Source organism: Chaetodon auriga, chromosome 13 (assembly GCF_051107435.1).
Source record: "Chaetodon auriga isolate fChaAug3 chromosome 13, fChaAug3.hap1, whole genome shotgun sequence".
NCBI classification, from domain to species: Eukaryota; Metazoa; Chordata; class Actinopteri; order Chaetodontiformes; family Chaetodontidae; genus Chaetodon; species Chaetodon auriga.
This window is the reverse complement of record NC_135086.1, coordinates 26,140,732-26,165,826: the sequence shown is the minus strand read 5'-3', so window position 1 is coordinate 26,165,826 and position 25,095 is coordinate 26,140,732. Positions and strand designations below refer to the sequence as shown.

Here is a 25,095-nt window from a genome sequence, read left to right as displayed (position 1 = left end):
TGAATCGGATACATTTTGTCGTTCATTCTTGTACAAAACCCTGCCTTTCATGCCTCTCACGTGGCTTTGACACCACGAAGGAAAGCCATAACATTAGTAGAAAAACTGCTTGGAGAAGATTAACACGACGGAGCCGTGGGTGTGTAACAAGCTTGTTAACTCGTTACCGGAGGATATCCAGGAGAAGCCTGGCTGGGAAACTGGACTCAATATGACATTTTGGTATGTGCTTGATGCAATGAAACATCCGCAAATGGATTAAAACAAGGCTTTAAAGTCGGATCTGAATGAAGTTCGACGATGATGTTGCAGCTGAAGAAGCTCCCTTCGCAGTGGAGTGCTCCGCACGCAATTAGGATAACTCCCCTTTTGTGAAGGCCATTGAAGTTTGTGCATGTTTCAGAAGTTGTGCTGCACAGGGCAGATGTGTAAAGTGGACATTTTTTTACGCATTTGCACACAATTTATGCATCGCTTTGCTGAAGAATGGCAGAGGAAAAGGAGTAATTTGATGCAGCAGATGTGGAAAAAAAGAGACCAATTAAGCTGACAGAGAGGGTGCTGGAGGATAAGTTGCGCAGACGTATTGGAGCCAGAAGAGGCGTTTCAGCCAAGATCACCGGTAAGAAGAAAGAAACTGAAAATTTGATGAGTGATGATGATAATCTGCAAAAAGTGCAAATGCGCATGGACAATGATTTTTGTTCTCTGGTCATGGAATTTGAAGAAGTAACTTGCCAAGTGTGGAAACTTCTGTCATAGGAAGAGAAGAATGCAGATAAAACCAGCTGGGTTGAACCTAAGATGCTGACAATCACTCAGTTTGCTGAAAAGGTTGAAATATGGATGGATGCTTTGAGTAAAAGCAAAAAGGAAAAGGAACATATGGCAGCTAATGATGATGTGAGTCTTGAAGATAGTGCATCACAAGTGATGATTGGCAGTGTTAAACTATCAGGAAAAAATGGTTCACTTTTGGGACGCTCATCTGTCACATCCTCCAGAGCATCATCAGCTTGTGCTACTGAAGAAGCAAAGTTAGCTGGACATGTTGAACGTGCTGCAGTTTTGAGTCAGAAGCAAGAGCTTGAGATGGAGGAAGCACGCATTAAAGCCAAGTTGGAACGACTGACTTTAGAAGCAGCTATTGCAGAGAAACGAGCTAAAGTAAGAGTTTTAAAGGAGTATGACCAATCAGAAGATGGCATGAACAGCTATGTCCGCTCACATGTAACAAGTGGAGTTCAAGTAAAGAAAAGTGAAAGGAGACTGTCTCCACCCACTAACATGCCTGTAGCTGAAGCTAAGAAACCGTCCAGGTTGCTACAAAGTACAGAGCCACAGGTTGTTAGGCACACAGACAACACTGACAGACAAGACTGTGACAGAAACAGTGATGGGATTCTCCAAGTAATGCAAAATCAGAATATGATAACAGAGATGTTGGTTAATCAGCAGAAACAGGCTCAGCTACCAATCAAAGATGTTGCAGTGTTTAGAGTAGGGATGTATATCTCCACCACTGAGGCCGATTCGATACGCATCTCGATATGCAGCCGCCGATACGATACATTAACGATACACTGAAGCCTCTGTCCGTGCGATGCGATGCAGTTCACTCCTGTTCACGACACGATGCGATTCAAAAATGATTTGATAACTTGCTTACAAAGAGATTCGGTTCGATATGATGTGATCCAGTTCGATACAGTTAGTTGTAGTACAAGAGTATGCCCATATCAGATTTCTTATAGCACAACTCTGCTTTACTCTCTGTATCAATTTGAGAGATGCATGTAATATTTGGTTTGTTTTGATTGAGCAAACCAATAAATCCTATTTTTAAAAAAGACATAATTCAGTATATATAGACAGAGCATTCAATTTTATTTATAATAAGCAATCCTTGCTCCGAATTATGTTCTCTGTCTCTACAATATTTTACAAATCGTATAAAACTTCACAGTTTAACAGTTTCAGAAAGCACAGTATTAACAACGTGCATAGTGCAAATAATATGACCTGATTGCGTACATTTTGTCCAATTTACCGTCTCCCTTGAAAAACCCGAAATATTGCCACGTTTGATTTATGTGTCTTTTTCGGTGCACTGAATATCTCCTCGCTGCTAACGTCGTTCTCGTTTCCCTCTATGTTGCGAACAACGCTTGCATCAGTGAAGGAGGAGCGATGGTGCATTCAGGTTGCCTCGGAAAACACGACAGGGCAGGGAATAGTACTAGAACATGAAATAATCAATTTAACCATGGAATTTACTGATGCAGACAGGCTAGAAGAGATGCACTATAAATTCACCTGTAAATTATATCCAATGTACCTTGAATCTACCGGTGCAGTCGCATCGCAAACGTTTGTATCGGATCACCGATATGAATCGGTGAATCTCGTCATCCCTAGTTTAGAGGTGACCCACTTACCTATAGATCATTTATTAGAGCCTTTTAACAGGCTATTGAACAGAGAGTTGATAACGATCAGGATAAGTTGTATTATTTGCAACAGTACACTGCAGGAGAGCCACAAGAGCTTGTGCAAAGCTGCGAACATATGCCACCACGCAGAGGATTCACAGAAGCAAAGCTTTGAAGTGGCCACAGAGCAAGGCTGAAGACGGTAAATCTCTTAATGCATTTCCTGTGTTTTTGACTGGTTGTCTTAATACAATGGAAGATGTCAAGTTTATGAAGGAGATGGATAACCCGACAAATATGAAGATAGTGGTATCCAGACTGCCATATAAGATCAAAGAAAAATGGCAAAATGTGGCATATGAGATCCTGGAAGGAAGAGGATACAGAGCAAGATTTGCTGACTTGGTTATATTCATCGACCGTCAAGCAAAAATAGCCATGGATCCACTGTTTGGAGACCTCCAAGACAGTCGCACATCTACTTCAGGAAAAAACAAAGAAAAGGAGAAACCTTTTACCAGAAGTGGACTGAAAGGAAGTACCTTTGCAATCAACATGTCTGTGGAGAAGAAAAAGACAAATGCATCAGTGAAGCAGACTACTCCATTTAAAGCAGCAAATGCCTTTGAAACACCATGTATCTTCTGCCACAAGAATCACATGTTTGAATCATGCACAAAGTTTAAAGAACTAACACACAAAGCTCGTGTGGATTTCTTGAAGATGAAGGGGTTGTGTCAAGGCCATCTTAGCAAGACCTGCAAGAAAAGAATGGTGTGCAAGCAGTGCTCACAGAGACACCCAGATGTTCTTCATGTGGACAAAGAAGGCAAAGAGAATACAACTCTGTCAACAAAAGATGATAGCACTTCAAGTGAGGAGGTCTCAGGTGCTCAGAAGTCTGTAGCTCAGGAAATGGTTGGTTATACTGGGGCCGGAGAAGTTGAGTGTTTATTGTCTATTGTTCCAGTGAAGCTGCGATCTTGGAAGGGTGGAAAGTCTATTGAGACATACACCTTCATGGACCCTGGCAGCACCGCCACCTTCTGCACAGAAGAGCTTTGAAAGAAACTGAACATGAAAGGAAAGTCAACTCAGATCCTATTGAGCACGATGAATCAAGACAAACCTGGTGGACAGAAGCTGATGAACAGTTGCATGCTCTCAGACCTGGAAGTATGTGGCCTGGAAAACACAGTATATATTCACCTTCCAAAGGTTTTCACACACAACAAAATTCCTGTTCAGATAGAAAACATCCCGAGGCAACAACATCTGCAAAAATGGCCATATCTGAGTGAAGTGAACTTACCACACATTGATGCCAATATTGATCTGCTTATAGGAGCCAACAACTCTAACGCAATGGAACCATGGCATGTAATTAACAGTCAAGATGATGGGCCATACCCCATTGCAACAGTTCTGGGTTGGATGGTTTGTGGACCTGTAAACAGTGAGAGAAAATCCATGGAGAATACACCTCACTACAGTGTGAACAGAGTCTTCGTGGCAGAAATAGAACAGCTACTCGTCCAGCAATATAACACAGACTTTCCTGAATGTTGTTATAACGACAAGGAAGAGATGTCTCAAGAGGACAAACAGTTTATGCTGGCAGTGCAAAGAACAACAAAATATGAAGATGGACATTACTGTGTGGGTCTTCCTTTAAAGTGTGACGCAGTTAAGATGCCCAACAACCGCTGTATGGCAAAACAGCGAGCTGCTAGTATAAAAAGGAAGTTACAAAAAAATGAAGTGTTTCTTGAAGACTACAAGGGGTTCATGCGTAGTCTACTCATCAAGGGCTATGCTGTTGAAGTTCCTCAGGAACAGCTTGACCAGAGTGACAACAAGGTCTGGTACGTCCCTCACCATGGGGTCTACCACCCCAAGAAAAAGAAGATTCGTGTGGTCTTTGACTGCACAGTCACGTATCAAGAGGTATCCCTGAATAGTGCATTACTGCAAGGCCCTGACCTCACCAACTCACTTATTGGTGTCTTAGTTAGATTCCGTGAAGAACCAATAGCGATGATGGCTGACATAGAATCAAGGTTCTATCAGGTGAGAGAGAAGCAGATGCCGACCTGTTGAGATTTCTGTGGTGGCCTGATGGCAACCTACAAGCACCGCTAAAGGAGTATCGCATTGTAGTCCACCTGTTCGGTGCGACCTCCTCCCCTAGTGTTGCTTGTTATGCTTTGTGTAGAACAGCAAAAGATAGAAAAGACACAGCTGCTCCAGAGGTTGTTGAAACAGTTCAACATAATTTTTATATGGACGATTTTTTAACAACTGTGAGTTCAGAGGAAAAAGCTGTTGTCTTGGTAAAGAACCTGCGAGGGAGGATTTAACCTCACAAAATGGGTGAGCAACAGCAGAGAGGTTCTATCATCAATTCCTGAAGAACACCGAGCCAGTGAGCTTAAAGATCTTGATCTCACTCATAATGCTCTGCCCATTGAAAGAGCTCTCAGTGTACACTGGTGCACAGAAGATAATTCATTCACCTACAGCAGGCATGTCCAAACTATTCCACAAAGGGCTGTGTGGCTGCAGGTTTTTCCTCCAACCAATCAAGAGCACGAAGTCTGACCAATCAGCTCTCTGAAGACCGAGATCAGCTGATGAAATGAGTCAAGTCTGGTGTGCTGCTGCTTGGTTGGAAAGAAAACCTTCAGCCACTCGGCCCTTTGTGGAATAGTTTGGACATGCCTGACCTACAGGATCCAGCTACAAGACAAGCCAATGACCAGAAGAGGTATTCTGTCTGTCATAAATTCCATCTACGACCCTCTTGGCTTCCTGGCGCCAGTGGTGCTCCCTGCTAAGCTTCTGTTGAGAGACCTGTGCAAAGAAAAGCAAGGATGGGATGAGGAAATAAGTGGGTGGAAAGTTGATCAATGGCGTAAGTGGTTGGAAGATCTCACTCACCTCTCAGACTTCAGCATACACCGATGTGTTAAGCCCCTGGATTTTGGACAAACAGCAGAAGCACGGCTGCATCATTTCTCTGATGCAAGTGAAAACGCCTATGGCGTAGTGTCTTATCTTGTGCTAGTGAATCACCAGGAAAGAATCCATTGAGCTTTTGTGTTTGGGAAGTCTAGAGTTGGACCACTTAAACAACTCACGATTCCAAGACTTGAGTTAACTGCACCAGTCATTGCAGTTAAAGTGGACAAGATGCTGCAAGAGGAAATGCAAATTCCACTTCAGCCATCTCTTTTCTGGACTGACAGTACTATGGTCCTTAGATACATCTACAATGAGACAGTTCACTTCAAGACCTTTGTGGCAAACAGGATTACTCTCATACGAAACCAAAGCTACCAACCCCAACAGTGGTGATACATCAGAACATCAGAAAATCCTGCTGACCAGGCCACAAGAGGAATGAAAGCTAAGAGCTTGATCCAAGGAGAAACATGGATACAGGGACATCAGTTTCTGTTACAGCGAAAAAGTGAATGGCCAGAGAGATTGGACAATGTAACTCAAGGCCTGCAAAATGTTACAGAAGTGAAAAACATCACAGTGAATGCCATCAGTACTGAAGAACAGTCTGATTCTGTAAACAGATTGCTTCAGTATTATTCCAGTTTGGACAGACTAAAAACAGCAGTTGCATGGCTTCTGAGAGTCAAAGGAACATTGATCCACCTGAAAGAGAAAAGAAAAGAGTTACAACACTCCATTGGTCAGACAGAAAAGGATCTAGAGAAACAGAGAGTGTTTGTGCATCAATTCATGGACAATGACAAATCTGTCATGGAAAAGAAAACATTGACCTTGGATGAGCTGATGGTTGCAGAATCAGAAATCATCAGACAGTCAAAACCAAAGGTTTCCTGAAGAAGAGAAGGCTCTTCAAAATCAGTTGCCTGTTAAGAGAAATAGTCAGTTGTACAAGCTTGATCCTGTTTTGCAAGGGGACATTGTGAGAGTGGGAGGACGGCTGAGCAGCTCCGCCATGCCACAGGATGCTAAACATCCAGCTATTCTCTCAAAACACTCCAGAGCTGCCACTCTGATCCTGCAGGATGTTCACAGAAAAATTGGTCATTGTGGTCGTAGTTACATGACGTCCCAGCTAAGACAAAAATTTTGGATACCTCAAGTAACCTCAGCCATCAGGAAGCTCATATCAGAGTGTACAGTCTGTAGGAGACTATGAGGTCAAGTTGGAGAGCAAAAGATGGCAAATCTCCCGAAGGATCGTCTTTTGCCAGACAAGCTGCCTTTCACGAATGTAGGCGTTGATTACTTCGGACCCTTTGACGTGAAACAGGGCCGGGGATCTGTCAAATGCTATGGTGTAATGTTTACCTGCCTCACCATCAGGACTATGCACATAGAAGTGGCAGAGAGTCTTGATACCAGCTCTTGCATCAACGCTTTGCACCGTTTCATAAGCAGAAGAGGCCAGGTCGAATTATTGCGCTCTGATAATGGCACAAATCTTGTTGGTGCAGAAAAGGGATTAAGAGAAGCCATCAAGAACTTGGACCAGACAAACACAGAAAAGACTTTCAACATCCCTGCTGCCTCTCATCAAGGAGGAGTTTGGGAGCGGCAAATCCGCACTGTACGGAAGATTCTTGGTGCCTTGGTGAAAGAACAGACTCTCACAGACGATAGTCTTCAAACCCTCATGTGTGAGGTTGAAAACATCATAAATAATCACCCGATCACAAGCCCATCTGATGATCCAAATGATATCGAGCCCTTAACACCTAATCATTTGCTGCTGATGAAAGTACAGCCCAGTATGCCACCTGGAACTTTCAACAAAGATGATCAGTATGCTAGAAGACGGCAAGTGCAATATCTTGCAGACCTGTTTTGGACAAGATGGACTCGTGAATACCTGCCCCTCCTCCAAGAGCGCCAGAAGTGGTCGCAGTTGAGGAGAAACTTCAAACCTGGAGATGTGGTGTTACCCGTCGTCGTCCGTTTTTCTACGGAGTGAAGGAGTATGGATGTAAATTGATTTTTCCTCAAGTTAACTTTTGTTTTTGAATTGGATACATATCGTCCTTCTTGTACGAAACCCTGCCTTTCATGCCTCTCACGTGGCTTTGACACCGCGACGGAAAGCCATAACAATTACAATAATTTTCATATCATGGACTTTTTAATCTACACTATTCACAATAGGAATAATTGGCATAATAATCGGGTGAAATTTATGGAAAATGTAAAAAGTTCACAGTGATATTATATCATGAAAGTAGGGCATTTAAGTAGAAGCATGCAATGGTGACTTCCTCATCTCAAACAATTTATTGAAACAAAAGCCAACAACAGTGGTGGGTATACCACAACAAAAAATATCAATGTCTCAATAACTTGTCATGTGCCCTTGCGCATCAATTACAGCTTCGCAACAACGTCTCATGTTGTTCACAAGTTGACTTATGCTCCAGCCCATCGAGATTGCTGAGCATGGCATCCCACTGTTCTTGAAGGGCAGCCCTCAGATCATTGAGGTTCTGGGTTTACAGAGTTATGAGCCTCTACACAGCGTCTCAGCTGATCCCATAGGTTTTCTATGGGATTCAGGTCTGCAGAAAGTGCAGGCCACTCCATTTGACGTACCCCAGTCTCCAGCAGCTGTTCCCTAATGATGCTACCTCGATGAGCTGGAGCATTCTCGTCTTAGGCCTGTGTTGTTCATACAGGGGCACTATGACTGGATTAATGATGTTATTCAGGTAGTATGGGCTTGTCACTGTACCATTCCTAAAGTGTAGGACAGTTCGGTATTGACTAGACACACCTGTCAACCACCACCGCCACCAAAGGCTCATCTGGTCACAACATTGGCTGATGCATAGCGCTCTCCTTGACATCTCCAACATCGTTGGCGGCCATCATTTCTGCTCAACGTGAATCGACTTTCATCGGAGAACAGCACTGAGGCCCACTGGTCCCTCGTCCAGGGTAAATGCTTCCTGGCCCATGTAAGATGATAACACCTATGCCTGGTGGTGTGGTCAAGTGCCCTTGCATGTCATCTAGCACACAGACCACGCTGATGTAAACGGTTTCAAATGGTCTGGTGTGACACTTGGGTGCCTCTCACCTCCCTTAAATGTGCCTGGAGTTGAGTGCCATTCATCATCCGGTTCTGCAGGGCACTGTTCACAATGAAGCGGTCATCAGTGTGGGATGTGGCCAAAGGACGTCCACTTCTATGCCTTTCTGTGACTCTTCCAGCCCCTCTGTATCTCTGTTGCAACCTGCTGATGACACTCTAAGCTGGCCACTTCCCTCTGAGAACATCCTGCTTGAAGCCTCGCAATGGCGAGGTACTGTTGAACAATTGTTAGGTGTTGTCTTGGTCTCATGATGTCAAAATGTGAACAGCATGATGAAGAGGACTGTTTAAATACTAATTCTAATTGAACCAGGAAATTTATTGGTCGATTCATGGATCAAACACCTGCAACACAACATCACAAAAAAAGTACAACAAACCACAGCTGCCCACACCTAGCTGCTCTGACACCTGCGATGAATGGCAATGCATGTAATTTTCCATCCAATGAATTTTCTATCTTATGTTATTAGTATCTTTATAAAAGACTGTGTTTTTTTTTTTTTTTTTTTTTTTTCTAAAAAAACCCCCTCCGGCACCACAACAGGTTTTTTTTCCAGGGTAGCTCTGGGCTGTGCGTGACACAGATAATACCCACAGTCAGGTTAAACACGTGGGGAGACGTTATGAAGTACACTGAAATCGGTTTATTTGAGTTAATCAGGACCAGTGGTGAATCTGTGTCTATGGGGGAACTGGGAGACTCTGTTATGCTTGTTTGCTTCAGAGGCCTCATGAGTGCATACAAGGTGAAATACTAAGTCTCAAATTGCTGACTTGCATTGTATTAAAGAAATAGAGATCCTTGTTTTTATGTTATTTTTAATGTCCAAACAAACAATAAAATTAATTTGTATGAATAGATTTTGCTTCCAGTATATTCCACTGATTATCAGCTATAAATACACAATGGCCTTCTTCTCCATTGCCTCACTAGAATTAACCAGAGAAGATGTCAGAGACAATTAAAACCAAATTAAAAAATAAACAAAAAGAATTATAGACACCGCAGCCAGTGGAAAAAGCAGGTTCCAGCATGCATGCTATTCTTGCAATCACATCAAAGCATGGTGGCGCAATATCAAATTTCACTCATGGTAAACTGAAAGATGTTGTTGATACATGACGCTTGCATTGGTGTGTTTGTACAGATAAATGATTGTGCTCATGTCTCGTAACTGTAACCGTTGTTGATGAGGACTCATACAGTTGTGTGTTTATAGGCTGTTTTGCTGTTTGAGTTATTCGGCCTAACTGGTGCTGATAAACTAGAATATAGTACATCACAGCAGAGTAAGTACTGTGCCCTGCTTTAGTTGGCCATATTGTATTAACCTGTGATGTTTGGTTGTCATATTGTGCAGGTTTGATGTGGTTATTAACTGATTACTATTTATCAGATGCAGAATCACAGTAAGTCCTCTCCTTGAGGCAAAAGAGGCTCAGAATCTTCAGGCAGGTCCAGGTGAGGGGCCTTCTAACCCAATGTTTCCCAACTGGTGGGTCATGGACCCGTTTTCAGAGGGTCGTGGGCCTTTGCCTGGGCAAAAAAGAAAAAATGTTAAGAAAAAAATCCTATGCTTTTATTTTGACGGGGATTTCTTTGTATGCAGCGGAGTGCCACCCGAAGCTGTAACATGAGTTACAGCAGACTTGCATAGACTATGCTGAGTTACAGTGGGCTTCATGCTAACATTTTTTGCACAAACTATAATGGACCAATCTGACCAGCATTTATAACAGCAAAAACAGCAAATTCAGTTGATCTCAAGGGAATTACAGTGATCTGTGGATTTGCTCACAGGGGCAAAATTAAGTTAAACTTTGGTGATCTTTGACACATGAATTTGTGGCATTGACCAATAGCGAGCTGTAATCAGACAGTGCTGACCTTAAAAGAAACAAAGAGCTTGAGAACGCAAAATGGTAATAGCTTTAACATTAGCTTTACCACACTATCCAGTTTTATTTAACCTCATCTGTTGGAGTATAAACTGCTACATAACATATGATTAGTTTACAGACAGCTATGAGACTGCAGGAGATGTATGGCTCTTGAATAAACTGTAACTTTTTGTCAGGTTGGTCACTGAATTAGCTACCCAGCTAGTTTGAGGAGCTATTGTCTCTACTGTAGTATACGTTAGTATTATGTTTCTGGCTAACTAGCAAATTACTGGTTAGCTCACCAGCTGCAAGGAGCCATCACACTGTACAATAGTAATTTAAACAGTTAATCTACCAACCTCACAAACCCCAATATTTCAATGTTACATATTATCTGAACTACTGCAATATTGCACATACTGTTTATTGTTTACATTTAATTAACATCTACTCTAATATGTATTATATATTATAATACATATTATGTAACTAGATATTTAGTTATACTTAGTTATATTTTTAGCAATTGCTGTTATTCTTGTTTTTATACTTAGTTATATTGCAAGAATTGCTCTCATCCTTATTCTTCTTGTATATATTTTGTGTTTGTCTGTATGTTTAAACTGCTGCTGCAACGGAATAATTTGCAAAATTGGGATCAATAAAGTAACAGTCTAAGTCTAAGTCTAAATCTATAACAAACAAATGGCATTAACAAGCATTTTTATAAGGATCCCTTTAATGTGTTTATATTAAAGAATTGTGTAATAAGATACATCAGTGCTCACTGCTGGACAAACTCTAAAATTAAGACACTGTTTCTAAATCACCTCAAACATACAGTGTCTTTAACATTAATCTCCTGCAATTTCTTATAACTAATTTGCTCATATACTGTATACACCAATACAATATGATAAAACTAGAATCCTCTGATAATATCAGCTATGCCTATATTGTGTTTGTTTTAAAGATTAGACAACCGCTTGATGGAGAAGTCTGAAAGAGAAACTATCATCAGACACAGTCTAGTTGTGTATGTAATCTGACTCTGCAGCATCCAGGACTGGTTATTTTAGAAGAGGTGGGACCTACCACGGTTGTGCATGCCGTCGTCATCATGGCTACTAGATGTATCTCTATCGAGGAGCGAGGCCTGTGAGAGGAGGGAGGGCTCAAGACAGAGAGAAGGGGGCGAGCAGGGCAATGTGGGCGGGGCTACAACCAGAAGGTAGGAGAGGTCAGAGACGTGGGTGTGGTGTATAGTGCAGGACGATGGGGCACCATGATGAATCAAATACAGCAAGTTCATTCCATGAAAAAAAAAAAAACACAGCCCAAAAACACCAACGTCACCAAGAAAAAGTTCCGAATAAATTGGTTGGAAGGAAATAAAAACAGGATAATCAATGGAAGGTAAGTATTGATCCAAGAGGAACACATGCAGGCAGTTCAGATTAGATGAGTTCATGATTTTAACATCAGATGTCAAGCATCAGATCAGTGACAGGAAAAATGAGAGAGGGAGCAGAAAAAAACGGAAAAAAACACATATTGGAAAAGGAAAATGTGAAAAATGGGGATACCAACACATGACAACACATAACACAAAAACGAAATAAAGATTAGTGACATTTCACATTACACATCACCTCGACATCAGCTGTTAGAATCATGTTAGCTTCATTAGCAGTCAGCAACATTTCACACACTGGTAGCTGTTAGGAAACAAAGACTGGATGGAACTAAAGTTCGCTATGATTCAACAAACAGCAGACAGGCAGTGAGCATGAAGCTGCATTTAACATGACTGCTTATTTAATTTGTGCTAATTTGGATTAATGTTGCAGATATTCTACACCAATTCTGGTTTAGCTTGTGTTCAACTAGCCCTGATCCAGGATTGATTGACAGTCACATGGCAGCAGAGGCAAATAACCCCACAACCATCATCACTTTCATTCCGATTTGATTTGATTTAATATGATTTGTATCGGATTTTCTTGTTTAGAAGAGAATCAGAATCAGAAAAAGCTTTATTGCCAAGTACGATTTTACACATACCAGGAATTTGTTGTGGTGAAGTTGGTGTATGACACATCTACTAAAACTAAGAGTACAAAATATAACAATATAAATATATATACACAAGTCTGTTTTTTGTTTGTTTGTTTTTTCCGGAAACACAGTCTGTTTTTTCAGAAAGAAGTCCAAGCTGAGCGTTAACGTAACACATAGAGTTATATCTATGTCAATGTGACAAGATGAGGCAGAGTTGGAGTGTTAAGAGTGTCGGGGGGGTTCCAGGCCTTGTTGATAAGGCTGACAGTAGAATTATGATTATGATTTAGCTATACCACAAAAACTACACACGGTGTATGAACACAGTTTTTGCAATCATTCCCAAGTGAAAAAAAACTCAAGCACACTTAAAACATATTTAAATACTAATATAAGTATGTTTCCAGTGGATTTATATAAATGTGTACTTACTTGAAATAGATTTTTAGTAAAATTTGAGTTCAAATTTAAAGTGCACTTTTAAGATAATTACTGCCAAACTCTTTTTGATTTTTTTTATTTTCAGTGTGTTAAAATGTCATTTGTATAATAATGCACTTACTATAAACTTGTACAGATTAAAAGTATATTGATTTGATGCTGTCATGACATACTCAAAAGTATAATTTCATAATATCTATTTGCCATTCAGTGTAAAACATACAGATGGCACCACATGAGTGGCATCTAGTTACAGCAGCTCCGGCCGTTTTTCTTTGTGTTTTTGTGTTTGTCTTGTGTTTCTTTCGTCACTAGTATCGGTCGATCATGCATACATATGGATGTACAACTGGTGACACTAGTGATTTGCTTTTTACTCTTTTCTGGAGTGTTTAAATCAACATCGGGAGATTCAATGAACCACAGCTACATTGTTTACACACAGGAAAAGCTGAGCAATATCAACATACTCCCGGTGGAAAGACTGGAGATCCCCAAGGAAATAAGGAGAAGGGGATGAGGAGCTGGGGTGAAGTGCTGTGAGAACAAAATATGGTAAAAACTATCCATACTGTCTCTCATTATGGGGAATGTGAGATCTCTTCCAAATAAGACGGAAGAGCTAACAGCACTGCAGAGGGAGTCCCAGGACTGTAACATCATGTGTTTGACTGTAACCCGGTTAACTGAAATCACACTGGACTCGCAGAGTGAAAGGAGAGCATAGGAGAGCGGTAAGAGGAACTCAGTATGAAAGAGCAGCGCTGCATGAGAGACACTGAGCAGTTAGCCGTTAGCATTCGGCCATATTATCTTACGAGGAAGTTCTTGCATGTCATCGCAATAACAGTGTACATCCCCCTGTTGGCTGATGCAGCAGCAGCATGCAAGCTCATGCACACTGTGGTCTCACAGCTGCAGACATCGCACCCCCAGCCCCTCCTCCTCTGCAGACTTCAATCACGCTTTCCTGTCTTTCACTCTGCCTACCTTCACCCAGTATGTTAAATGCCACACTAGAAACAATACAACACTGGACTTGTATGCAAACACAAAGGGTGCTTACAGTCCATCACCCCTCCCCCTGTCGCACAGCGGAAGAATGAGTATTTTGTGTACAACCGTTCTGTTTTTATTGTATATAATTTTATTTATTTATTTTCTTGCATGCTTTTATTGTGTTTGTAGTAGTGTTTTTATTATGTTTTATTGCATGGTTTTAGTTGAAGTGATTTTGAGTTGTTTTACTTCCGGCTGGGGCACTCTTTGTAATCACATTGATAACTTGCACCTGTGAAGTGCATCACCTGTCCTATTGACTGGCCAATAGGCTTGAGGGACGGAGCGGTGCGCAACCAATTGGATACGGGGAGGAGGGACGTCATGGGCGCACGCGGAAACAAGAGCAACGAGAGGAGAGCAGGTGGAAGAGAAGGTGTCAGACGGTGCAGACACGAGCGGTAAATATGAAGAGAAAGATGAAACCGACACAGGAAGCAGTCGGGAGACCGCCTGAGAGGGCTACGCCCGAGGCGACCGTGGACCACAGACTGTGACGGGAGGTGGTGACAGCAGCCGAGCTCTGCCTATGCGCGTAAGTACCCTTTGGGACCCAGTAACACTCTGGCATGGGAAAGGAAGGCGTCTCGGCTGTACTGTGTCGTGTACCCCAGGTATCCCGGCCGATGGTCCGTCCTCCAACGAAGTGAGTCGGAGGAGGAAACCAGAGAGCGGCGTGGCGACGGCGAGGAGCAGGAAGGCCGCCGTCATCGGGTTTCGTTTTAAATCGGTTTTAAATCGGGCCTTGTGCTTTTGTTTTAGCTAGACTTTTTAACCGATTTTAACCCGTGTATTGAAGACTGTTTGGCCCATTTTAGAGACTTTTAAGGGATACCTCCTTTTAATTTTGCTTATTTTTTAAAAAAAAGAGTTTTTGGTGTCTGTGCCTGGGACGGGTGAAAAAAATTAGGACTATCTTGTTCCAACCGCAAAGTTGTTGTCGCCTCCTTGGCTAAACATAGTGCTCACCGCTTGATATAAAAGGACCAATACAAGTTTTACAATAAACCATCATTTTTTATTCTCATCACCTCTATTACACCCCCACTGGGCCGTTCCGATCACAATCTGGTTCATCTGCTCCCTGCATCCACCAACCATAAGGTATGTGAGAAGATGGTCAGAGGAGTACAGTATGGCACTGAGGGACTGCTTTGAAACCACTGACTGGGAAGTGTTGTGCCGTCCACACTGGGGGGACACGGGCAGTTTAACAACCTGCATCACAGACTAAGTTAACTTATGTGTGGAAAACACTATGCCTACCAGAAAGGTACGATGCTTCCCAAACAACAAACCCTGGGTGTCCCCGAAACTGAAAGCCCTATTGAATGAGAAGAAGAGGGTCTTTAGATCAGGGGACAAAGATGAGCTGAGGATAGTGCAGAGGGAGTTGAAAAGAGAGATAGGGAAGAGGCAGTGACAGCGGGAAGGGCCTAGAGTCTGGAGACTTGGACTGGCAAATAAACTGAATCTGTTTTTCAACTGATTTGATTCTACCCCAGATCTGATGCTGTTACTTCTCCACAGCCCCTCCATCCCCCTCACAATACCCGACACTACGGATTACACCTGTCAGCATCTAGGGTTTGGACATTGAGACTATGGACATGTACAAATACTTGGGTGTTCACCTTAACCACAAACTGGACTGGACAAAAGACACAGATATCCTGTGCAGTCGTCTACACCTGCTTAGGTGTAGGACACTGTTAAAAACAATCTATGACTCTGTGGTGGCATCTGCAGTTTTCCCAACAGTGGTCAGTTGGGGTTGTGGAAGCTCTGAGAGGGACAGAAAAAAACTAAACAAACTGGCCAGGAGAAATGGCTTAACCTCTGGACACAATGAAGGAGGTGGACGAGAGAAGGATGTTAGCCAAGCTGACATCGATCATGGACAACCCACCCCAACCCCTGCATGAGACGGTGGGGGGCTTAAGCAATTCCTTCAGCCACAGACTCTTGCATCCAGTGTGTTAGAAAGAACGCTAGCTGTCACACTGTTCAATTCCAGCATCATGTAATGTAGCACTGTGTTGAAGCTGTTTTCCCAATGCCACATCATACACCTACTGTTTTTTTGCACAACTGTTATTCATGCAAATATAAACTCACATAAGCAATTACATCTTTTGCAGTTTTTAAGTTGTTGTGTATTTTTCCTCAACTGTGCAATAAAAATGTAATTTTTTTTTTTTTCTTAGAAACTGTACATATTGTGCATATACATAGACTCGTGAAATTCTCTTCTTTCTATGAAACAGTACTTCTCAAGAGCAAAACAATATGTGACATAGGTAGTTTTTCCTCTTAAGAATATTGGCAATAGTATTTTTATGGGCAGTAGTGTTTTAATGTCATTTAGTATTTTTAGAATCTGTACATAATGTGCATACACATCAGTGATTTTTTATTCCAGATCCTGTATACTTTTTATCTTGACCCTTCTGTGCCACTGTTTTTGCTTTTTTCATACTTGCACGCTGTAATGACTTAATTTCCCCGGTGTGGGATTAATAAAGTCTTATCTTCAATACACAAATCATGTACATACAAGGCCTATCTCATACATAAACTTAAAAAGCTTGTATTATCATCTTAAGAACAAACATCCAGAATGACAGGAAAAATAGGAAATGACCAATATTTTCTAAGGATCAGACACCAAGAGGTGCCAAATATTTCAAGGACAGGCAGGCATTAATATGCATTATTTTTGAAGGCATATGTGTACAGTACATCCTGTTTATCCTTATTTTTAAAGTACACTTAAAGTGTATTGAAAATGCTCAAGAAGTTTGTAAAAATACACAAGTAGCCACATTTTGGATTATTAAGTTACACTTAAAGTGTACTGTAAATGCTCAAATAATATATAAATATACTAATGTAGATGTACTTGTAATCCATTAGTAGTACATTTCATGTAAAAATGCACTAGTGTCCCAATGTAGATGTATTTGTAATCTATTACTATTAGACTTTATGCACAATCAAAATAAAACTTAGATTATGTTAGAAATCTATTTCAGTTGTACTTTAAATTGATGAATAGCATGAGCAAATATAAAATAATTTGTATATTTGAAGTATCTTTAGTATACTTAAAATAGTACCATTTCAGCACAGTCAAGTATACTTAATACAACTTGGACATGTTGGGCTTTTGTGCAACTTAAATATTATTAAATTTATGTTAAGTTCAAAATTCGTTGCTTCAGTTTAGCATACTTTAATAGTCTGGATGCCAGTACACTTTAGTATGCTCCGTATACCAAAATTTTGTATATTTTAGTGTATTTTCACTAGGGTAGTCAGTGACACCCTGCTGCTTAAATAAAAATGTCACTCTAGATCATGTCTAAATGTTACAAATTACAGACACCAGTCAGGTCATTTCAGCAAGTATAGCAATGCACTGACATGATTGGTGGTTCCAATCTAACTGGAACTACCAACATTATATGTACTCATAATACTGTACAGTCTTTGGAAAAACTGCAACAGACTGTGTATTTTTATGAGCAACCAACACAGAGGGCTCTATTTTCGTTTCCGCCACCGGCGCAGTGGAGGCGCAGCGCAAATTCAGGTCCACTTCGCCGATGGGGCGTGGCGGCGCACTCTTTGGTATTTTCGTGCACTGCGCTGTGGGTGCAACTACTCTCCCTTCTCATCTCAGTCCCACCCAGCGGCGCAACTCAGAAGGAGGAAGAGGAGAAGGCGTGGAGTGGGTTTGACACAGCCGAGTCCAATCTTCACCAATCACACCAGCTCCTCGTCTCACCTTTAAAAACACCACTGGCGAGGCGCATGGCAAGTTTCGAGGATGACTGAGCCCACGCAGGAAACTGTCCGACACCCAAACTTCTCCCAGGAGGAGATTGACGTTTTGGTCCGGGAGGTCCAGGCATGCTGCCGTCTTGTTGAAAGTGTGATATATGGTGTCATCAACCACGTTTTCTGTGGATAGCCGTTATCACCTAGCAGCCACCCATCCAGAGGGGTGTCCCCCTGAAAGACTGTAGGGATGCTAGAATTCGCCAGGATGAATGAGTCATGTGCCGACCCGAGGAAATTGAAATAAGTGTGGGCTTGGGTCTCTGGGGCGCGCAACTGCATGATTGCAGTCGATTGCCCCCAGAACCCCAGGGAATCCAAATTTCAACAAGAACCCTCGCTTAGTTTCCAGCTGGCTCTCAGGTGTTGCAGGGAAAATGATGTGCTCATTTACATGTTGGACTAGACTGGAGGAAACTGCATGTATAGCCGAGCAGACAGCAGACTGACTGATCCCCACCACTGAGGCCACGATATGTTGAAAATACCCAGTGGCGAAGAAGGTCAGAGCCGCTGTCACCTTTACCGTGACCGGGAGAGCGCAGCCGGGGTGCGCATCGGAGGCCACGATGCACACTACCACGTCGACGACCTCCCTTGGCAGATGTAATTTGTTCCTGTGACATGCAAAAGAGTAGATGATTAAAGAAAATTGCATAGCCTACAGTGTTGAAGGTGTTATTCTCATGGCCCACCTGCACTCGTGCTCACTCATGTCTAAATATGAGGTCCTTAGATGGTAAATCCTCGGCCTCCTCCTCCTCATCCTCCTCAAAGCAATGATGTACTCCATCTTTGTAGATAACGTTAAGCATTACAATGATAACATTTGTATTTGGAATGAAATGACGTGAGTAATAGCGGACAACGATCGTCACTTATGTTTTTTCCATGTGTCTGTCTCTCTCTGTCTGCTCTGAGACAGATGCAGTATATATGCTATGTAGGATGCCACAGCTGTTTCTGGTTGGCACAGCGACATTAATTGATTAGTTTGCATCCGTTTCACCTGTGTACATTCGGTCAAGTTGAGTGACCATTACGCGTGCCGAATGCGCTTGCGATGTGGTCAGATGAGATACTGATCAAAATATATAAATTTAGGTCTGACTGTATGTGCTGACTCAGATAGTTGCATTGAATCGTGGCTGTTGCTAATTATTGATCGCAGTGAAATGCCAGACACTATGGAAACCTGCCTGTGAGGTATTGGTGAAGTGGGCGCACGACTCTGCCAGTTTACGAAAATCCACTTGCCCAGCGGCGCACAGAATTGACCAGGTCTGGGGTGGCAAGCTTTCAGTGCACTTTTACGCCACCGGTGTGGACCGAAATGGACCGAAAATCCAAATCCACTGGCTGATCCTGCCGACACCGCCGCAACTCCCATCCTGGCGGACCTCTGTGCGCCTCGGTTTACCAAAATACCAAGTGTGCTCTGCGCCCGCGTGCACTGCATGAAAGTACCACTGTGCGGGGTGCGCACCCTGTGCCCCGCCAGCGGCGGGGACGAAAATAGAGCCCAGGAAGTACATTGTATCAGAATGATGTGAAGTAAAAATAACACTGTTAAGCACAAGCAGTAAATCAACCTGTGGACCTAGTATCTCGGGAATCTGACTGACTATTCACTCACCTGAACGGGGCTTCAGTCCAAACACAGGGCTCGAGAAAGAGGAAGGTCCACTGGCTGGAGATCTGTCATCTTGCTGCAACAGCAGAAATGCAAACAACAAGTTTACCCAGTCAGGTTTATTGACACATCATGAAAGTATAATTCATTAAAAACATATGCTGGTCATCTTTTTTAATATGCTTCATGTGGGAGCAGTATAAAAAGACACACAGACTAACAAATGACTCCAATGAGGAATAAAGAACACAGAAACACATACGCTCCTATGATGAAGTTGTAAATTTTAAGGAGTTCAGTGACCTAAAGTTAATCCCCACATTGGCTCGAAGAGCAGCACTCTTACCCTGAATCCTCTGTCAACATAGCAGAGCAGAGGAAAAAAGAGACTGGACCTATTCAGTGTAAGCAGTCGTTAAGTAACTCCAGACCCCTTCAAATGAACTGAATTTTACCACATTTTGTATCTGTATCAGGAAAAACACATTTTAACGTAAGTATGTTTTCCACAAGCAGAATGCACAGCTATCAGAATGACATGGGATTGTTGAAACCACACCTAGAGGTACTCTGGTTCACCACTGATCTCAGAGTAGGGCCTGTATCATGATGCAAGTTTAACTTGGTTCTCTTTGGGACACCTGGCTTCACTCAGACAAATGTTGTTGGTGCCGGATAACTGGTTATCAACTGGCTAAGGTAACTCTGGTTTTACTAATCCAGTTATGAGTGCATGCATGCGAAAGAGGTGGAATTCATCATCAAAACCATAAGTGAAGTACTAGTCATGATGAAATGGGGACTACTGTGGTGAAATCTGGTTATTTGGGCAGTCAACAGTGATACTGAGTGAGGTGTAATAAATAATGTGGAATAAGGATGTGAAAGTATCGACATACACTGCCAGAAAGAAAATTAATCTACTCATTATTAACTAATTGTTAATCTACTAACTAATCATTCATAATTCTACTCAGTCATTCATATAAACAGTACTGAGTTATGTAATGTCCCTCCATTTTCTATAATAACATCTTTTGCTCTTTATCACTTGTCACATTGTTGCAAACTCATTACTTTTGTCCTGTCAGGATTCTTTTTGAGTAATGACTCCATTTTTCCAGTGATCTGATTGGATGTGACAATCTGATTTAGTTACCATAGTGGCCTGTTTTGGTTAAAAATTAGCTTTGTAACACCTGAATATCTGTGTTAAGTCAAACTGGTAACTGGCTAACCCTTAATCTCACTTTGTGGTACAGGCACGGTTACAAATGCGATATCTACAGTTTAGCTACAAGAAAAACATCTGCTGAACAAGTTAAAAGATGACCAAACTCTGCCTCTTTCTGCTCACTCAAGCAGTCAGGCTACAGAAGAGTTCTTTTTCTGCAAAGGAAAATAAGTACAGCCAATACAGGCAGTGTCACTTCCCTTGACCTGTTGACAAATCCTGCAGCTCTGCCTCCTTTGCATATTAAAATCAATAACAATGTAAGGAGAACCTAGATAACGGGAATGCTGACTCATACCAGGAGGAAATGCAAAGGCCTGTGCCCTGAGGTCATTACCTTGATAATGAATCCAAATACAGATCACAGCTTAATACCAGGCAAAAATGAGGGCAGGTCACAAGTCAGGGATTCAGCCTCTTGCTCAAAAACACGTCAATGCAGAACAGTTTCTTTAACTTCAAGACCAGCCTATCATCCAAAACAGAGGTTGACAGTAACTCCAAAGGAGCATTTGTTCTTATTGATGTTGTTGTGGTTTTGTATCTTTGAATGTCAATCTTTTGGGATTAAAAGTCAGCAAGGTCAGATCCTCGACCAAGTGTGTGTTGCTAATTTTACATGGCCCTGTGATTTTTTTGTCTTGGAGTCACACACAACTGATACAGTTTGCCTGTGGTCATTCATTTACTTAACAGCATTGTTAGACCAATCTGTAATGAGACATTCTTCAAACAAATCAGTCTTGTTCTTCTTGTTTCCAAAGCTACATACTCCTCTTCTTTCTGTAAAATACTGAAGAGGGCAGTGAACTGTAATGTTTACTGGCAATGCAAAATGTTGGTTTATAGGCTTATTTTCTTTCCAACCAAACATTTTGGTAGAAGATCAATATCTATTTCATCTATCTCCGTACCTTAAGTACAGAGCTGCAGTCAGGACATGGTTAGCCTTTACTTCAAACTTAAAGACTGGAAGCAGGGGACAATGCTAGCTCTGTTCTGAGTTAAAACTAGCATTAAGACTGAAAACAGGGAAAACCGCTCGCTTTCCTAAGTTGAAACATCACATAACCACACCTTTAAAGGTCACCTAGGTCATTAACATATCATATTTACTTACATTAACGTAATAAAATTCATACAAGTCAAATCCTATTGGCACAGTGCTGGTTGTTTATGAAACAAACAAGACACAGGGACCCAAACTGACTGACAGCACATATCAGCTTCTACATTCTGTAGATGTACTCTTCGCACACTGACATGCAAGACAGGAAACTGTCAATTCACCAGCCACCAGCTTATTAAAGTCAACTTTATTTAAACAAATTAGCTGTTTCTCAAGAACGCTAAGTCACTGGTGAAATATTTGCACATGATGTATAGCAAATAAAAAAAACATTTTCCCATGCTGTTCACATGTGTAACCTGCTGATATCTGAAATATGACACACAGCAGACACACAAGAACATCAAATTACTGAGAAACGTGACTGAGGACAGTTTGGGGCATTCACTCTGAAGGGCAGAACAGCGCCTACATACAGTTGTTTGGTGCTACGTTTACCTTGATTGACATATGCCATTCATACTCCCGACATGCAAGCTGGGCCTCAAACCTGGCCTTCTCTAGAATCATCTGTCTCTTCTTCTGGAACTCATAGCCACCTTCCTCCATGTGCTGCTACAGAATGCATTAAATGTTGAAGCTTAAAATGTTTTATTACTTACATGCTTATAGATTTAAAGACACAAAATAGTTTAGGACCTACTTGATCTCTATTACAGAAAAATACTTATCAAGGAAGACATTTACGCTCACTATAGCTACCAGAAATGTTCAACGATAGACTGCATGTATCAAATGAAACTGCAACAGACAGCAATAACCACAGATACCTGTTGTACATTGAATACATTTGAGTTTGAGTCAAGAAAATGTAACAGTTGGAGAATCCTCTTTGGCTCGCTAAATTGTGATGGACATTTGTCATTTGTTTGACAGTTTCTACACAAATAATTAAATGATTGATTGAAGGATGGTTATTTAATATTAAACACAGGATAACAGGTTCTGATTAGATTCTGAGCTAATGTACCTGATGAAGCTTGACCAATCACAAAATGCAGATAAAACAGATGTAAGATATTTCTGTCTATGCATTTGTTTTTAAATTTACTTGCAACCACGTGTTTGTCTGTCAAAATAGACACAAAACTGCTGGAGATGGCAGATTTAGTCAACACTAATTAGTTGAAAATTGGTCAAAGAGTTATTGGGGTATAATGTCATGTTACAGAGGTTTTTTGTTTTTTTTTTTTTTTGTGAATCCTTTATTTTTTCACACCAGAAACTTGAGCAATTCCTGATCAAATGCATATTGGTTACATTTCCCTATCATTCTCAGTGCATGGCTGCATCCCCAAAGTCCATTTATTTTCTTGTTGAAATGCTGGAAATGAAAAAAAAATCTTTTCATCCAATTAATGATCGATAAGTCAAAGTGATAATCGACAGATTAATCAATTATCAAAATAGTCGTTAGTTACAGTCCTACTGATGACAGTTTGTTTTGTGCTGTGTCTTGACTGAGAGTCAGGTAAGTTCTAAAGTTTGTTACACTGTACCTTCATTGTGGTAACATCATCATCGCTGTCCTGCCCACTGGAGAGGAAGAGAGAAATAAGCAAAGAAAAAGGAAGGATAATATTAACTTTGCAGAGACAGAAGCAGTGACAAAAATTTTACATGTTTACCATGAAACTGTATGTAGGCTTTCAAAGTCAATGTGGCTGAACTTCACAAGGCAAATGATATGCATTTTTTTTTTTTTTTAAATGATAGATGATATGGATGCTAGGTGATGAATACTGGGAATTGAGATCCTGGTATTTCCTGGAAAATGTCAACAAAGGATGGTGAACTGACATTTGAGACCACCTAAAGAAAAACTATTTCTTCTACATTTATCTTTGTGTGTTTGCGTTTGTACTCACTTTAACCTGCCGTTAGGTGAGTCTTATTGTTGCAACTCAGTTTAAGATTTCTGTAGAACTGACTTAGAAGAGTAGTTCTGTCAGGAGGCCTCCTTCCTCCTCCCTTTCCCTGTGTTCTCTGTTTCCCATCCCCTCTGTGTCATGTCAGTCTCTCCCTACGTCTGTCCATGTGTGTGTGTGTGTGTGTGTGTGTGTTTGTGTCTCCTGCTGCAAGTTTGGCTCCCAAGGTCCATGCCTCGGTCTCACCAGCCTCTCCATGAATTGCATACCTCAGACCTGAACGCATTTGATGGGGATGAGGACAAGTGCAGAGTGTTTCACAGAGGATTTACGAGTTTCAGAAGATTTTTAATCACCAGAATCTCGGCAGAGATTCAGCGTAGCAGCTGTGGAACTTCTGGCAGGGATCCTGGAGCATAGCCAATTACTCCAACGAGTTCCATATTCTGGCTGACAACAAGATGACACTCTCCAGGGGATTTTCTGGGATGGGTTAAGTGAAATTGAAGGATGAATTAGCTGCCCGAGATGAACCTGCTGATTTAGATCTTTTGTTTCTCTTGCAATTTGAGTGGATGCTCAGCACACCACAAGGAGCTGTTAAGACAGCCTCTCCCCTCCTCTTCTCGGGCAAGAAGAACCTTCCAACTCCTTCCAGCCCTCAGCCAACCACCTCAGCACCTCCACCAAGGTGGAGCCCAAGCAGCTAGGGCAGGCATGGTTTACTTGGGTTGAGACAAACGGTAGGATGTTGACCGGTGAGTGTCTTTATTGTGGGCAAAATAGGGCATTTCTTAGCCATCTGTTCTTTGCTGCCAAAAGACCAGGCTCATCCATAACTATGGGAGTACAGATGAGCCAAACCCCGTCTGCAGCACCATCAGGATCCAAAACACAGGTTCCAGTCACACTATGTCAGGGTCAGTTATCTTTGTTATTTGCTGAACACAACACCAGTCTGGAAACCCTCTCCAGTCCCTGATTCTCCTCTCTCTGTCAATGCTTTAGATGGCCAACTACTAGCCCACATCGCTTATTGTACCAGCCCTATAACCTATAGTTATTGCCAACCATCGGGAGCTCATCCAATTCAAGATCATGTCAGCCTCCATTCTCCCATTCTGCTGGGGGACACCTGGTTAAAACTCCACAATCCACATATTGATTGGTTCAGGGGAAGCACAATTGAATGGTTTCCCCCAGTGTCATTCCATCTGTGACCATCCACCTACTCCCAAGTGCGGAGTTCCCAAACCCCCTGAATGTCGTCTTTGTCTTCAGTAGAGACTGTGTTCTCTCCCTACCTATACCAACCATATGACTGTGCTCTAGATCTGCATCCTGGAGCTGCCTTGCCCGTTAGCAGACTGTATAACCTCTCATGTCCTGAAAGAGAGAG

The 25,095-nt window shown here is 41.8% G+C and overlaps 1 protein-coding gene across 21 annotated transcripts in view; it reads right to left on the bottom strand.

The window, feature by feature from the left end:
• lrch1 (leucine-rich repeats and calponin homology (CH) domain containing 1) overlaps positions 1 to 25,095 on the bottom strand; it is a 210,005-nt gene that overhangs the window by 27,941 nt on the left and 156,969 nt on the right. For 6 of the 21 annotated variants that reach the window (XM_076747011.1, XM_076747021.1, XM_076747013.1 and 3 more), the window contains 4 exons: positions 23,328 to 23,364; positions 22,267 to 22,383; positions 19,469 to 19,541; positions 11,524 to 11,646 (listed from right to left, as the gene is read on the bottom strand). In XM_076747011.1, the coding sequence (XP_076603126.1) occupies positions 11,524 to 11,646; positions 19,469 to 19,541; positions 22,267 to 22,383; positions 23,328 to 23,364 (350 nt within the window). Of the gene's footprint in view, positions 1 to 9,575; positions 10,082 to 11,523; positions 11,647 to 19,468; positions 19,542 to 22,266; positions 22,384 to 23,327; positions 23,365 to 25,095 lie in introns of those variants that run through there. The other 15 variants (XM_076747022.1, XM_076747027.1, XM_076747023.1 and 12 more) reach the window with 6 other exon arrangements.